The sequence below is a fragment of the Mycteria americana genome, chromosome 3, assembly GCF_035582795.1.
Source record: "Mycteria americana isolate JAX WOST 10 ecotype Jacksonville Zoo and Gardens chromosome 3, USCA_MyAme_1.0, whole genome shotgun sequence".
NCBI classification, from domain to species: domain Eukaryota; kingdom Metazoa; phylum Chordata; class Aves; order Ciconiiformes; family Ciconiidae; genus Mycteria; species Mycteria americana.
In genome coordinates, this window is record NC_134367.1 from 33,488,026 (window position 1) to 33,505,352 (window position 17,327).

A 17,327-nucleotide genomic window follows, 5' to 3' on the forward strand; every position below is an offset into this window, starting at 1 on the left:
TTTGCAGCATCAGTGCCATAAATAGGTGCACTCTCTGGGTTATTTGGGTGGCTGATTTTTAAATTTATGATAAAGTATATAAAATTAATGATGTGTGCTTACACTTAAGTGATAAAAGCTAGTTTCTGCCACTGTGCTAATGTACATAATTGGTTCTTTACAACTAGAAACCAGATACTCTTTCATTCATGCGTTCATACTCTGGCAGTTTAATTTATGGAACTGGGGGGGTGGGGTGGGGGGTAGGGGGAAGGAGGAAAAAAAACATTTCTTACATTGTTACTGGACTTGGAATATACAAGTATGATTATGTAAAATCTGTGTCGGGGTGTCTGTTTGTCCTTTCTTGCAGAGTATTCTGTGCTCACTGAGTGGGAGGGTCACACTGTGTGAGACTAATAAGGACAGAGCTGCATCCCCCTCTACCACTCTTTGGAGACTCACGCCAGGAACTCCTCGGCACTACAGCAGCTCTGTACAGGCATTTTCAGTGCTTCTGGAAGACTTACGAGAATAAAAAGTAAAGGTAAGCAGCTCCTTATTTGTAGTCAATTGCCTAAACATCGCACGTGCACGCACACACTACAATATTCCTGGCTTGTTTTGTGGTGGGTTGGTTTTTTTCAAAATTGCCTTTTAAGTTTATCACTGATTTTGCCACTATTAACTATGTCCTATATAATGTACACAGTAAGCTTTTAATGTACTATAATCAGTCTATGCTATAGGATTCTGCTCATGATTGTGTAAATACATTGTATATGTTTGTGTGTGACTATAGGTATACGCTAAGATATGCTAATGGAAACAGTCCTACTAAATTTGCAGTAATTTACAAAACCGATTAAACTGTTGCAAATTGCCATAATCCTGAGCATGCTTATTCATGGTACGCATATATTTACATTTACAAATCTGGCTATTAGTGTGTATCACTCTAATTAGCGTGCGTATCGAGCGGCCTCCATCCCGTTAGTTGAAACACACTCGTGAGCAGCGGCACGGGCGGGAAGCGCAGGAAATGCTCTCCAGGGCGGGGGAACCCGGGCGGTTCAGCGGCTCTTGGGCAAATCCCGGGGACGTCGAGCCGGCGGCACATGTCCGCGGCGGGCAGGCGCCAGCGCTGCGCTGCTGTCCCGGAGCCCAGCCGGCCGCGGCGAGCAGCGCCTTCTCCCCGCCGCCCCCCTCACCTGTTCGCCCCGTGCAGGTGCCGCCCGGGGCCGGCGGCGCTGCCCTGCGGCCGGCCCGGCCCCTCCGCCGCGGGCCCGGCGGCAGAGGGCTCCCTCGCTCGCGGTGGGCGCTCGGCCCCGCTCGCAGGCGCCGCCGGCCCCAGCGGGCTCCTGGCCCCGCTCCGCCCCGGGGCTGCGGAGGAAGCGTCGGCGGGCGCCTGGCCCCTCGCTCGACTCGCCGGGGGCCCGCCGCTCCCGGCGCCGCAGGCAGGTTCCGGAGAGACGGGGCGGCCGAGCCCGGGGCGAGGGGCGGCGGGTAGGAGCCCGGGAGCGGGGGGCCGGGGGCGAGGCGCGGAGCCGAGCCGCGGGGAGAGCGGGGCTCGGGCAGCGGGGCGGGGGCGCTGCCCGGCCCGGCGCCTCGCCGCTCCCCGCCCAGCCCCGCCGACCGAGCTGCCCGCTCGCCGTGCCGCCTGCTCCCCCGCCTAGCGTTTTAAAGCCTGCTCCAAGCAAACCCAAGTCGATCCAAGGGAAATTAAACTGCCAGCACCGCCGTGCCACCGCCTGAGCCGCTGCGGGCTCGGGTCGCTGCCGCCCCAGAGGCTCCGGCGCGCCGGTTGCGCGAGGGAGAGGACCCACGCCCGGAGGTGCGGCGGCAGCGAGGGGGTGGCGGTAGGGGTGACTTAACTGGCAAGAGCCCTTCAGAAAATGAGACCTCTGGAGCGGCAGCTCTTGTGAATTACTGATGCCTGCTTGTAAAGCAGGTGCAGGAAATTAAATGATAATGTTATTTGAACATGTATTCACTTTGCTGCTCTTGGGGAGGCTGGAAAAGTTAATGATGGTGTAGTTGCTGTCAGTACGTGTGACTGACAGCATAGCTCTGATGGTGAATAAGGCGTCTTGTGAAAATATAAAAATTATTTTATAAAACAATTATAAAATGTGATTTGTTTTTCTTACAGAAAATGTGATTAGGAAAATATTTGTCGTTTTCTGTGTTTCATTAAGTTCACGTGTATCTATACATTGTGGTCGGCTTAGAAGAAAAGCTGGTACTGTCTTTAGAGGACAAAAGATATGTTGTTGAAGCTGGACTGTATTCTTGTGAGATTTAAACCGTAAACTCAATACAGGCTGCTCTAGGCACTTGTATATTTTGCAAGGCAGAGAAATACTGTATTTTGGTTTCTTTTGCACTTGAACTGAAACAATTGCATGTTGTCCTTGTTCAATTTGAAGACTACTTCAGCAGTCACTGCCAGTGTTGTGACACCAAACAGTTCGGCTAATATATTTAAAATTGAAAACCTGGGAGGAAAATTAGTTGTTAATAATGAAATGAAAATTGAGTGCCTTTACAACTAATATCTCTGAGGTAATATTTCTAAGGTGCTACTTCCGAGTTTAATAAAGAACTAAAGCAGTATATTTGTAATTCAGTTCTAAATTTACGTAAGTCTCTTTTTGTAGTTCCTTACAACAGATAAATGATACCCTTTGCATGTGACTAGCGACCTCCTCTTTTCTTTACAGTTAAGAAATTCTTCTTTGTAGTTTTCTGATGGGGTGAGGAGGAAAGAATAAGAAGAGATTGTTCTGAATATGATTATTTTCTGTTTCAGATTTGTAGCTGATTGTTCACATGTGTCCAGGGGGAGATGAAGTACATTGGATCCTGCATAGCTTGGCTTTGTATGGCAGTCTTCCTCCTCCTTCCTGTTTCTACTTCTGTGGCTGTCAGTGACCAGACAGGTACTTCCATTTTTCTTGCCCATCACAGACCAAAGGCATAAATCTCAATACTGAACAAATTTTAACAAATAATGACAGTACATGGAAAGTAAGCAGTATAAGCAGATAAAATTATACAAGACTTTTTTTAATCTCTTTTTTTTAAAAAAAAAAGTCTAAGTTTGAAGCAGTTCCAAAGCTGCCTTTCTGTTTCCTGTGCTTGGCAGATTCGTGTTTGGAAGCAGTTGTAGTTCCTAAGAGTTTTGTTTCGTACTTTTTCAACTTACCATACAAAACAAGATTCTAAATCAGAGCTTGCAAAACTTTTGTGAACAAAAACATGTGGCTTTATTAGAGCAGATCAGTGATCACATTGACCTAAACAACCTAATGCTCATGTTAACCTCACCTAAACTTAATCCCCAGACCAGGTCATACGATTCACTGGTGCAGAGTTAGACAAAACCTTGTGCCTAAGAGGACGGGGAAAGGAATATAGTGATATTGTTTAACTTAAAAGCTGTTACCCGTCTTCTGCAAATTTTCTCATACTTCTCTGTTCTTTCTCTTAACTGTCCACATGTTATCTAGCTCTCTCACTTAAACTCTACATTGACTCTCCAGAGTATGGTAAATTCTGTCTTAAAGGCACATCATGTGTGCTTGTAGAATAACAAATTGTCAGTTTTCTAGAATTGCTCAGCCTCAGCACGTACCTCAACTTCCTAGAATTTTCCTTCTGTTACTAACAAGGAGAACATGCTTGTTTCTATTTAAATAGAAATAAAGAGAGTTCTTTTTCATTAATTTTTTTAGAAAATGAAATTTATTTTTAGTAATGCTGTTTTTCCGGAAACCTAATGAAAGATAATAGAAGCTATACATATACAACAACTTCAAATCTCCATAACACATTTGAAGCTCAGGCCCAAGAAATTTAAAAAGTCAATGACTAGAATAATAATCCTTTTACTCCTTTAACTCCTGGAAACAAATAGTAATATTTAATAAATAATAAGTGTCATGTCTGGGCTCTAAGGTAAGAATAACGCATTGTGAAGAGTCTGAATTCAAGTCAAAGACTTTTTTGCCATATATTTTTAGGGCAGCAAGGCTCAGTGCTCTACTGATGAGTTACTTAACCTCTGTGAGAGAGTGAGCCTACACCATAGCTATGCAATCATTCTCTTCAGCTGCCTGAAAGAAGCAAAATAGGTTATCTTCTCTGTCATTGCTAGCTGGTGGATTGTAGAAGGGAAGTTTTAAAAGTGCGAAAAGGGTGTGAGTGCAGAAAGTTCCCTAATAATATAAATGAATAAATGGAAACTTGAAAAATTTTAAAACAAAATGCCAGGAAGCATTTCTCTTTTCTTTTTATGTTCTTTTTTTTTTTTCCTAATGAAAAGATGTCTTAGTAAAAGGTGGAGCAGTCATAGAAGATGTGACAGATACACTGTTTATTAGCAGTTCAGTGTATCTGAACTGTACATTATTTTCTGTTAGAATTTTTTGGCTAGGCAGCCAGCAAGGAAGTTGCAGTCTTCCATAACCTGATTGCCACAAATGGATCAAATATGGGTCAAATTGAACTGCTGGGAAGAATACGAGAGATTGAACCTCTCGTGAGCATAACTGATGGTGTGCAACTGGGAGACTTCTGCAGTTTGAGGTGATACAAGCAGATGGTGAGGAATAACAAGTAGATAGCTGCCAGCTTGAGCAGCTCTGCTGACAGCAGGGAATAGGCTCAGAGTGCAGCCTCAAGTTGATAACAGGAAAGAGACTCTTCTAGAGACTGAAGGGATAGTTACTGTCCAAAAAAGAAATACAAGTTATAGACCAGAAAGCAGGAGCTGAGAAAGAACGGACCCTGCGACGGTGCAGCTGTAAGGGGTACAGGTGTGTCTGCAAGCCTTTTGTTAATCTGCCCCATTCAGCTGAACCGAGTACTCTGTGTTGCAAAGTTGTCTCATTCTAGTTTGATAATTTGTATGCAGATGAATCTGTTACAAATTGGAAATGTGCTCACTTCAAGAAGAGAGAAATATCTAACCTCCTCTTTTTTTTTTCTTTTTTTTTTTTTTCCTCCTTTCATTAACTGGCTCTTGCTTGGGCCTTTGTTCTCTCCCATGTACCAATTCTGTTTGCATCAGCATCTGTCCTTCAGGATCTGCCTAGGCAATCCTTTTAGTTTTCTTCCTTCAACAACATATGCATAGCATTTCTTTCTCACTGTGCTAATATGGAAGCTTTTCTAGCAAAGCCCATTTATACAGGATCTTGAATTATTGCATTTACATCCTGAAATTTCTCCTCTGATCTATTTGAGTCTAAAGGAATGGCCTTCAAATGCAGGGGAAAGTATAAATTAAAGTTAATTTGAGGGGTGGAGGCGGGAGGAAGAAGTGTGTTAGGTGAAGGAAATCTCTTGTGCAAGGAAAGGATTAACTTGTGTGCATATATGGCGGACAGCTTTCTGAGCTGGCATTCTGAAAATACTTTGGGACTTATTCATTGGGTCAATACTGTAATAAATAAATACCAGTATTGGAAAAAAATGTCAGAGAGTGACAAGAGCATGCTGGATCTTCTCGGAGCAGTCCTCCTTAGGCTCTGAACATGTGCCAGTAACCATTAGATTCACATCAAGGATTTCTTTCAGTTCTCACTTGTCCAGAAGTTTTGATGTGCTAATCGTTCATCAGAGGGAAGCACTCACTTCTAATGACAGAATATAGCAAATCTGAGGGAGAGGGTTCAGGAGTTCTCAACAATCATGTTTTTGATCTGACTTCAAGAATATTTTCTTCATGTTGTCAACTTACTTTTTTTTTTTATTATTGTTGGGAACATTTGATTTTGGAGCGTGGACATGAGCTCTTTCTGTAGTGACACATGAAGTTCTAATTTGATAATTCCTGAATGTTTCATATTAAGAATATTAATACTTTGTCTCATTCCCAGATCATTGCTGCTTTTTCAGCTTTCTTTTACAATTACTGTTTTTCAAAGTCACTTGCTAACCCATGAAAAATGTAGTATAAACAAAGTCCTGGGACTGTCAGGCATGGTGAATTTCCATTGCCTTTTGACGTGGAATGTGTTGTGAAAAGTATTGGCTCTAGATCATAATTTTAGATAGGCACTTTAACCCAAATACAGTGAGTGGTTTCAAGTATGCAAATCAGTTCAGCTTTTTGGTTTTCATGTTTAGTATGACTAGATACTTCTCAAAATCAAGATAATGGCTCTACAGTAATTCTCATATACAATGTATTCATATTCTTAATATTCTGAATATTTAAGGTTGGATCCACAAACTATTGTTAGCATTGCAGCGTTTAAGCGACCCTGCCACCCTTGGATTCCTTAACTTGTAGTTAAATACTAAGTCTTCTTGGGCAGTGAATAAGGAGCTGCATAAGAATAAGGAATAAGAATGTGGTTCATGAAGGCCTACACGCTGTGGAAAACCACTTCAGCTAGTGAGTAAGTAGTACATAAGAGAGATCCCAGACCGCAAAGGGGAACATTCTCAGCTACACATATTCTCCCAGTGTGAAGCCTGTAAACTAGATCAGCCCTTTTTTTCTTTTATGGAAAGGTAGAGAAAGAAAAAAGCATCAACTCCTACAGACAAGATATTCACCTGGGATATCACAGAATTATAGAATAGTTAGGGTTGGAAGGGACCTCCAAAGATCATCTAGTTCATCCCCTCTGCAACGAGCAGGGACATCTTCAACTAGGTCAGGTTGCTCAGAGCCCCATCCAACCTGACCTTGAATGTTTCCAGGGATGAGGCCTCCACTACCTCTCTGGGCAGCCTGTTCCAGTGTTTCACCACCCTCATCGTAAAAAATTTCTTCCTTATATCTAGTCTGAATCTACCCTCTTTTAGTTTAAAACCGTTACCCCTTGTCCAATCGCAACAGGCCCTACTGAAAAGTTTGTCCCCATCTTTCTTCTAAGCCCCCTTTAAGTACTGAAAGGATGCAATAAGGTCTCCCTGGAGCCTTCTCTTCTCCAGGCTGAACAACCCCAACTCTCCCAGCCTTTCTTCAGAGGAGAGGTGTTCCATCCCTATGATCATTTTTTGTGGCCCTCTTCTGGACCCGCTCCAACAGCTCCATGTCTTTCCTGTGCTGAGGGCTCCAGAGCTGGATGCAGTACTCCAGGTGGGGTCTCACCAGAGTGGAGTAGAGGGGCAGAATCACCTCCCTCGACCTGCTGGCTATGCTTCTTTTCATGCAGCCCAGGATGCGGTTGGCCTTCTGAGGTGTGAGCGCACATTGTTGTCTCATGTCCAACTTTTCATCTACCAGTACCCCCAAGCCATTCTCTTCAGGGCTGCTCTCAATCCCTTCATCCTCCAGCCTGTATTGGTACCAGGGGTTGCCCTGACCCAGGTGCAGGACCTTGCACTTGGCCTTGTGGAACCTCGTGAGGTTCACATGGGTCCGCTTCTTCAGCTTGTCTAGGTCCCTCTGGATGGCATCCCATCCCTCAGGCATGTCAACTGCACCACTCAGCTTGGTGTTGTCTGCAAACTTGCTGAGGACACACTCAATCCCACTATGTCATTGATGAAGACATTAAACAGTACTGGTCCCAACACGGACCCCTGAGGGACAACACTGATCTGCATCTGGACGTTGAGCCATTGACCACTACCCTCTGGATGCAACCATCCAACCAATTTCTCATCCACTGAACAGTCCACCCATCAAGTCCATATCTCTCTAATTTAGAGAGAAGGATGTTGTGGGGACTGTGTCAAAGGCCTTACAGAAGTCCAGATAGATGACATCCATAGCTCTTCCCTTGTACACTGATGTAGTCACTCCATCATAGAAGGCCATTATGCTGGTCAGGCAAGACTTGCCCTTGGTGAAGCCATGCTGGTTGTCTTGAATAAAATGAAGTCTTGTTTTTCCACTGCCTACTCTTCCTCATGGGAGAGTCCAGTACTTCAGGGTCTAGCATGAGCATCCTAATACTTGAACTCTGTTGATACAGATTTCTTAATCCCACCTGCTAAAGCTGTTATGTTATTTCCGTAACCATCTAAATAGTCACCAGACTCGGAGTTGACTTCTTTACTATATCAGCAACGTTGCAGATTCAGTCTCCTTCATTCCTTTTCCCACCTTTGTCTTAATTAACACGTATATTGTAATGTAATATGATGTAGCCACAGGGTAAAAAAGGAAAACAAAATCATCACATCCGATTTTCTGGTACCTCTATACATGAGGCTACAGGTATGTAGGAAATCTGAATTCTTGACCGTACTTGAAAGCAGGCCAGCTGGATCTGCTTATCTTCAGTACAAATACCTTTGAGGTGAACTCATTGGATGTCATTGCTGACACTTGCAGGTATGCTGCACACTCTGAAGAGGTTCCCTATGTCTATATATTTATGAAGCCTGATCCAGTAAGAGTGTGAGACAAATCCTAGCTAATATGAGTTTCTGCCTGAAGCTTGGGTCTGACATAGGATGTGGGTATACGTTAGGTGCGGCTTTGCTGTTTGGCCACGTTCATTTGGCCAGTCATGCTTACTGATGGAAACTTCAGTGCCCTTGCAATGTGCATGTCGGTGGTGTTAGATGGCAGCTGAAAACTTCACCTGAACATAAAGTTTAATTATAAAGCAGCAGGTAGGTACTTGTAAAGTGAATCTAGCCATTACAGGTTACACTTGATCTGGAGGAGCCAAGATTGCTTATTGGAAGCTACAGTTCCCAGTCAGGAAGTGCACACAAGAGATGTCTGTAAGAATGAGACTGAAGTATGCACCAGAGTCTCCTCTGTCCTCGTTTGCACGGAAAGGAAAACTGGGCATGTGGCCTAGATGGAAGCTGCAGTGTGCTTCAACAGGTGCCCTGACCATTCCAGGAATTCAGAACATGCCATTGCATGTTGCAGCAGATACATCTAGATGTAACGCCTTTTTTTTTTTTTTTGCATAATGCTATTAGAAAACAAAAAGAATTCTTACTAGCATCTTATTGAAGAGACAGAAGATAAATGATCTGTGATATATCTGCTTGATCTGCATAAATATCTATTTTCAAAATTATTAGGTTGATTTTATAATAATAAGCTCCTATGTAGAGCTCATTGATTTCTAAAGATTAAGGTCTGTAATTTGTCCTATGGATAGGTGATCTCATTAATTAATAGGTATGTTAACTTGAGTTTTGACATCACCATTTTAATATGAATTGTTGACTTCAGACAGACCCAGTTTTATCACATGCAGAGCAATCTAATGTATAAATGTAAGCTCGTTCTTTTTACTGCTTCATTATTTTTATAGTAATGTATTCTAACAGGGCAGGTAGGTGCATGGTTTCCATGCCAGGATTAGTGGTAAGGGTTTGTCTTGTTCTTTTTCTTTCCTGAATGTCTTCATGTAGATCTTCTAATTCAGCTACCCACAAGATGAATGGGTAAACTAACTGTTTTGTCTCAGGCCAAGGAAAATTTAAAGATCTGCCAGCAGTACTAAAAATCTTGGAAGAGGCTAACTTTTTGACTGTACAAACTGTAACTGTAGAAAAAATTTTCATCAATCTATAGAAATGAAAGTTGTCAGTCTTGGTATAGAGAGGTTTTGATTTTAATATTTTAGAGTGTCGCCTTAGCTCTCTGGCAAAAGGAATAACATTGGGCTAAAGGAGTGCATCAGCAGCATGAGATAGAAGATTCGTAGTAACCCTTTTGCTTCTGGGGATATGGAATACAACCAAATAACTAACACTTAAATGGCCTGTCGATGCTGTGACTGTTATGCCACTGATAAAAATAGGTCCACAGTCCAGTCTGTGGCATGTGAGGAATCATTGCTATCATCTGGATAACACAGAAATTAAGGCTTGAGTCTTTATTTGTACTTGAAAGAAAGTGGTTGGGGGGAATAAGCTAAAACTCCCTAGTCTTTTGCCACTCAGCCCTCATGTAAGTTAATGCTGGAAAAAAAAGCACAGTTGTGTCCCAGGTTCTCTAGAGCTTACTACAGCAGTTCAAGGTAAAATCAGCAATAAGTAATATCTGGCTGCTCTTGTTATAAGTACTGTAAAGTAATTTAACCAAAAAGGGAATCTGCCCCGTAGTCTTTATATATATTAAAAAAAACCTTGGTTAGAAAGCACGTAGATTTAAGGAAAACGTTTGTCAGTGTATCTGTGACATGCTATTGCGGCTTCAGCCATAACAGGCTTCCTTTATGCCAACATATTTCTTATAGCTATACTCGTGTAAATTTACCATAACCACATTCATTGTTTTAGAGTGGCTATAGATAAAAATCTGTAGTTTAATAAACAGTATAAGTGATTGAAGGCTGAGGTTTGTAGATTAAAGGGTATCTAAGGTGAGCCTGTTTCTGTCGCATAGTGTGTGTGTGTGTGTATATCATATGGTGTATTGAAATTGCTATGTTAGTATGTAATTCCAGGGAATGGTTTTCACACTACATAAAACTCCCTGCAAACCAAGAATGATGAAAGATTTCACTTCAGTTTCAGAGATTTCAACATGAATATTCTTTACAGCTCTGCATCTTTTCTGGGGAAAGGGAATTTATAGTGTTTTTAATGCATATGTTTCATCTCATTTGTCATGAAATTTATATCTATCCATCTGTATAGGTAAATGCATGTATATACACATATTTATGTATATATATGAAGGAAAGAAAGAACACATTCTTTTAGAGCCTTAGAAATAAATTAATTTATGAGTGATGTTACTTGTAATTGTAAATTCCAATTTAGATGTAAAAGACATGCAACTTGACGAATCTTACGAAAAAATGTCTTCCACCCAGTCTGTTCTTTAAACAATTGACATAGCTTTCATTAACCATGCTGTCAAGAGGTGTGTTTATATCTGTATTATATAATCTAGTTTCACTTTTACTGGTTATTTCCAATTAGCCATTTTTAATCCAGATCAAATACTGTAACACGTTTAATAGAATTTAAGACTTTTGAAGGATAATATGCTTTCTACAGTACTACAGAATGAATGACAAATTTCACGTGCTTTAAGATTACAAATATAGCTATTGAATGCCAACTTTCAGTCTGGATGCTCTTGGAAATCTTTAAATATAGATGATTTCCAGGTTAATTGTAGGACATTCCTCCTTACTTTTTTCATTGAACTGACATTTCAGAAAGCCCCTTGACCTTCACTGTTCAGCAGCTTCAGATACACTTTGGCCATCTTTTTAGTTGCATCAGCTCAACATGGAGCTCTGTGCTTGATAAGCACATGGGCCAAATCCTGCTTGTCATCTTCTGTTTGATAGTTTTATTAAGGTTTAGCAGGGCTATTTGCAAAGTTTGTAAAAGAGCGAGCCCTATTTCTGACCCATGTACAAAAGGGACATTTCTCTGTATTTGCTTCTTAAAAGTGTGTATTCCTGTGTATATATATTAAAAAAAGAGAAGAAAGGACTTTATGCAAGTAAGATACTGCATATTAATAATACAGTGTTTAATCTAAGTGTTCAGTTAGATTTAACCTTAGAATTTACCATGTTCCAGATTTTAGAACATCCTCCTTGTTTACCTGAATACTTTGGTTTGGACTTAATCCCCTGTAAAGCTGCTTAATTTTCAACCATTTTTTTCAAAACATAAGTATTGCTTACATTGTTTATTATATGATATGATTATATCCATCTTAATCCACATTTTGAAATTACTGTTCACTGAAGTAACAATAGGTTATTGTAATGGTAATCAAGCATTTATGCTTTATTGTTTCATGTCTATTAATGGGGGAAAAAGACATTTTCTAATAATATAGCCAGAAATAAAAAAAACAACTTAGAACAGATGTTCTTGCTTTATAGAGCAATAACATATAGAGCAAAAAATATAGAGCAATAGAGTATTATAGATGGAAAGAGCTTGGTAAGACTTTACTGTTTTTCTTCTGGTTATATTGTTCATGTGAGCTTTAATCATAAACAACTGAATTAAAATGTGATAAATTTTGTATCGGCTTATATTATTAGAAGTGTAGTATGAAATCTGAAATATCATTGCTCTTATTTAGATTTTGTAACTTGGTTTATTGCTGGTTTTCAGATCCTAAAGAAACAAAAAGAAACATCCCTGTTAATATTACTATCTTTGTCATGATAGTTTGTTCTGATTCATTTTTGTTTGATAGAATTTTATGATAGATACTCAACTGTATTCTCTCGAAGGTGCTGTGTGTCCTTTAATGAAAACAGTTGTCCATCATCTGAAACAAATCAACAGAGACAGTCTTGGTGTTTCAGGTAAATGGCTGCATTAATAGGGATATCTATATTAATTTGCTAGTAGTGGATGTAATCGTAGTCTGACTGAAGCTGGCTTTGAAACTGAAAGGATAGTACAGAATGCCACCCCCATGCTCCAAAAGCTGCTGTTGTTTTAGGAAAGTGGGGTTAAAATCAGAACGTGTTGTTCTTGGAAAGTATTGGTTCAAGTTCTGCAGCCACACTCATTTCCGTTGTTTTTCCCAGACATCCTTCATTCTTATCAGTTCAGATGGTAAGAGGAAATAATGAATGCATTTCTCAGGTTGCAGAGTCATCTACTGAGTAGTTTTGCACTGATAGTTTCTCTATCAATAAAATGAATATTGGAAGTTTCTCTGACTTAAAGTACTGGTTTTCAAACTAGCTTGTCAGTCTGTACTCTAGAAAGTCACCAAGCATGCTAAAAGTCACCAAGTATTTACCTCCAATTTTTAAATTCCATTAAATAAACTAAATCATTGTATCATATTTCACAGGGTTTGATTTGGCAGAAAGCTTTTCTTTGAGGCAAACATCTTGCGGAGGGGAAAAAATCTGTTTTAAACTGGGAAGTGCACCTCTCGTCAGAGACACAAAGTAAGTAAGATACTACTTTCATCCTAAGTCTTTAAAAGTCAGAGCTCACACTAAATGCTACTAATGAACTGAAACACTGAGCAGTGTATCCAGAGGATGCCACAGAAAGACAAGTACGTCTGTTTTCAGGCATTTTTATGTGTAACAGTTTTTTTTCTTCGGGAAGCGTTTTGATTCAGGTGTGGTGTTATTCCGGAATCTGGAAGTATCTAGGTAGAAAGTTAATTACAAATATCTTTTTCTTAAATCGTGATTCTGATACTGAAAACTCTACTGTTTATACATAAATATTTATAAAACAAAGGAAAAAAAGAACTTTCATGGTATGACAAGAAGTGTTATACTAATCTTCCCTCAGTGAAGTTGCCTGTCCTCTCTCTCATTACTGCTGGCAGGATTAAAAGAGAGAGAGAGAGTGTCACCATTTCCTTAAACGCTATATTTTCATGATTTTTTTTTCTTTCCAGTGGAATTGGCATCTTGCCTTTGAGCAGCAACAGAATGGTGGGTACTCAGTGTAGAGGTGAGACTAGGCAGCATCCTATTCCAACGCAGGGTGGGATGAAAGGCAGAGACTGCATGAAAAATCAAAAGGAAGGTGAAAGAGAGTAAGGCACAATGGAATTGGATGGATTTAAGTTTGCACAGGGACAAGGAAATGGTAAGAAGCAGTTAGGAATGTAGTTTCAAGTTCCCCATGCTCAGTGGAGAGAGAGGATCATCTCAGAGCTTCTTGGTTGAGATGTGCTCCGAGTCATGGGACTGTGGTTTCTGTACAGCGTGTTCCTGTGATGACGAGGGAAGCAACTGTATTCCTGTGTCTTCAGGTTGGGTAGTCTCTGTTGCAAGAGGTCTGGCTCCAGCTTGCCTAGGAAAAAATACACCCGGCCCTTGGAATTCCCCTTTGCTTGGATCCTGGGCAGAGCAACGAGGGGCTGTGGGTAGCATGAGGCCAGGGCAGAGGGAGAAGAAAGGAATCAGAGGCACCCAGACACAAAACAAAGCGATCTTTGGGAGAGGAGAATGATTAAAGAAATAGGACCTAAATATTCTAGATTACTAGATAGATTCTAAATTTTTCTGAGGTATTAGGTACTGTAAATGCTAAATTTTTATGCTTCTGTAATTCTGCAAAGTTAAAGTAATTGCTGTCTTTTTTTAAATACCTAGGACATTAGCTGTTGAAGGAAAAATTACTAGATAAAATTCCTTGACACGGAGAGTGTCTATTTTTATTAGGGCCTTCCCAGTATCATCAAGATTGTCTTTAGAAGAGGAATGGGTAAAATTAGGTGCCACCCATACATGTCTTCACTAAAAATATTTTGAAAGTTTGTCAGTAAGAAAAGTTGTGGTTTTTTTAAATCCATTAGTCGTTTTTCAGATTTTTATAGATTTCTTTCAATGGATGGGAATTTGAGGGAAACGTGAGACTATAGAAGAGTAGAAAATCAAGGCAATAACAAAAAATGTGGGGCAGTTTTCCTTTAGGAATAAGAAGCTAAGCAGTGCTTCGTGTGTAGTGAAATGCATATTGCAAGCTGACTTACTTTATTCTGAAACTGTAAGAAAATCAATGGCAAAAATGGAGTGAGAGGAGCTAGAAACTGGAAAAAGGTGAATTATTTAAAATTCATAATACTTTGAGGGAAAAGTTGTGATTCGAAAGTATTGATTTGTAAGAATTTGATGGGTTTGGAAGGGGTCTGACACGTGATGTTGAGGTTGAAAAATGTAAAGCTTTTTCCTAGTTTTTATTAGTAGCTGTTAATACTAATGTCTGTGTTTTATTTTCTTCTTTTAAAAATGGTTTACTAGTGAAGGCAGTGAAAATGGAGAATTCATGGCTGATATCTGTGCCTTAGCAAAGCCTTAACTAAGCCTTAACTCTTAGTAGTTGCAAGGAAAATACTCAAGAAAGAGAAAATACTACCTTTTTTTTTTTTTTTACTTTACAGAGTCCAAGAGAAATGTAACATGTTTTTTTCTGTATTTTATCTGTTCAGCTTTTTGGAGGGAGGATGACTCTTTGAGAGAAAAATGGCTAGTTTTTCTTCATTTTCAATGTAACTTGAGCAGGGGATAAAGAATTTCAGTAAAGGGTAAACCTGGAACGCAGGTCGTTTGGCTTTAATGGTCTCTTGCTTTTCACATTCTTCTCCCTCCCTGTTGTCGTCTTCTGTGTATCCTCATGAAACAAAAACTAAAGAGAAAATCTTTCCAGTTTCCCCTAAAAATATGTGTACCTAACGGATGAAAAGTTTAGCTGGATGAAGCAACTAAGATGATTATTAATAAAATGCATAACAGTGCTAATGTATGAATATAGTTAGGCTGAAAATTAATATCACATTATTGATGTTAATAAGGTACAAGATAAGCTTTTCAGTCAGCTTGCTGTAGAAGTAAATAGTACCTCTTACATATATCTTCCTGAACAAAAAAAGGGTTAAAAGTATTTTCAGTAACATTCAAGCATTACAGAATTTCCATTAAATCCTAGTTCTTCATGGCAATAGTCTTGTTTATGCTTTTTTAACCTTCCTTCACAGAGAAATGCATGTCATAATGAAGAATAGAATTTACTTCTTTTATTCAATATGTTGAATATACAGTAGCTTTCTGTTGTTGAGATAACACTTCAGACAAGATTTTTAAAAATTATTTGTTTAAAGTATTTGGGATACTCCTCTGAACTTCTGAGTTGTTTTTTAAAAATAAGGGCAGAGGGCAGTCAGGAGCACAAAGTCAGGTTTTGACATGGTAGGGTTACAATGAAGGATAGTCAGGAACGTGGACATCTGTCATCATAACCTTATAATTTACCTTATCTCAGTTATCCATGTACAATATCTTGTAATTTATTATTTTTATTTAAATCTCCTTCTCTTACATTATGTCAGATTGTATGGTTCCAGACCTCTTGCATTATTAGACACACAGAGGTTTTTAGGATCATTCTGCCTCAGAAAATATTTTAGTAGACGTGGTGTGCAGTAAGCAGCAGAACAGTGTTTGTTATCCATCCTGCAGGAAACTGAGAGTATCTGATTAAGCTGACTAGCAAGTATCAAGTAACTTGGCACATCTCCTCTTGCATTTCATTCATTCAGTTGTAGTGTGGGTAATAGAAAGCTATGCTGTGCCATTTTTCTTGTGTGATGCCATTTTGGTTTTTTTCAATGGACCTGGAGTAGTGTTGCACCTATTTATATGTTCTAAGTAATTTACAACGCAGTGTCAGCTTGGGAAATCGATTATGTCTATTTATGTTGGATTTTAGTTATATCTCTATATATCTTTATCTGTTTTTGTGAGGGAGTTCTGTACGTATTTTGTCTTGTGATAGGAGATGGATAGCTTTACTTATGCTCCATGTAAATGACTATTAAATATCAATTTAATTCTAATAATATTTTCAGGATTAAAGAGTGATTTTTAAATTAAAATACTGTGAGTTACTTATTTCAATTCTTACGTAGACGTTAATAGAAGTTATTCCTGAGTAAAGGAGTATAACTGAGCCTTTGAATCCTAAAGAAATTCACAGTAAAATACCATTATGCAGACAATCTGATTATATATATACACTATAACTATTATATATAATGTTTTAATTTTATTTCAATAAATACATTATGGAGTCATGTTGTGTTCTCTGGAGTTTAACACACAGTGTCTATGCAGTGCATTCCAGTTTGGCGTAGAGCTGGCTGACAAAAGCAGCACGGGGCTCTGTGCTGAGAGCAACTCCTTTGGATCTGCCAGCAGTATTCAGTACTTCTGGACATGAGGCCTTCTAGGCTAATCTTTGTTCTTTAGTTGCCTTAGAGTAAATAGCACTGTGATGAAATAATTTCACTGTCCTTCTCTAAAGATGCATCAGATGACAGTTGTTCCTCATTCTCACTCTTCTGGGTTGCTGGTGAGAATGCTGGGTTGCATTTTTTTCTCCTCTGAAAGCACCAATAAAGGAGAGATAGTAAGTTGATTTCGGCTGAGTTTCAGAATGTTTTTGAAATTTATGTTTATGATTAGCAAATCTTAATGGCACAGTCATGGCTTTCTTATTTTGTAGTTTGTTGGCTTGACAAACCATATTAATTTACTGAGGAGATTATCGTAGCTGGCTGTTAAATGATCTCAGAGTTACAGCAGTTGGGATTACTCTCACAACTTTTTTAGGAATTCTTCCCCTTTCGGTGTAAGATACTGCAAAAGAGCTTGGATTTTTACTGTATTTGGACTTCTGAGCTCCATCAGCAATGTTGTCACTCACTGCTGCCAGAAGAGCTGTGGCTTGGGCTATATTTCAGAGAAAGTGTTTCACCTCCTTGTGATGTTTAATTACTGGATGCAGAAATACTGTTCCCACTTCTGTCAGTATATTCCAGGCTGGAGGATTCTTTCTGCTAAGAACAGAAATCAGTGATAAAAGAATATTTATGTGGGTTTTTTTGTTTATTTTTAATGCTAACCTTTTTAATTGCAAAAAATGCATAGGGAGTTGCATTTCCT

At 39.5% G+C, this 17,327-nt stretch overlaps 1 protein-coding gene across 8 annotated transcripts in view; it reads left to right on the forward strand.

Moving 5' to 3' along the window:
- The first annotated feature begins 439 nt into the window (after nucleotides 1–439).
- The window catches only part of COL19A1 (collagen type XIX alpha 1 chain), a 212,202-nt gene continuing 195,314 nt past the window's right edge, over nucleotides 440–17,327 (forward strand). The window contains exons 1-4 of one of the 8 annotated variants that reach the window (XM_075498152.1): nucleotides 440–526; nucleotides 2,792–2,921; nucleotides 12,135–12,209; nucleotides 12,710–12,809. In XM_075498152.1, the coding sequence (XP_075354267.1) occupies nucleotides 2,828–2,921; nucleotides 12,135–12,209; nucleotides 12,710–12,809 (269 nt within the window). In that variant the 5' untranslated portion in view covers nucleotides 440–526; nucleotides 2,792–2,827. Of the gene's footprint in view, nucleotides 527–1,287; nucleotides 1,931–2,791; nucleotides 2,922–12,134; nucleotides 12,210–12,709; nucleotides 12,810–17,327 lie in introns of those variants that run through there. The other 7 variants (XM_075498157.1, XM_075498155.1, XM_075498156.1 and 4 more) reach the window with 7 other exon arrangements.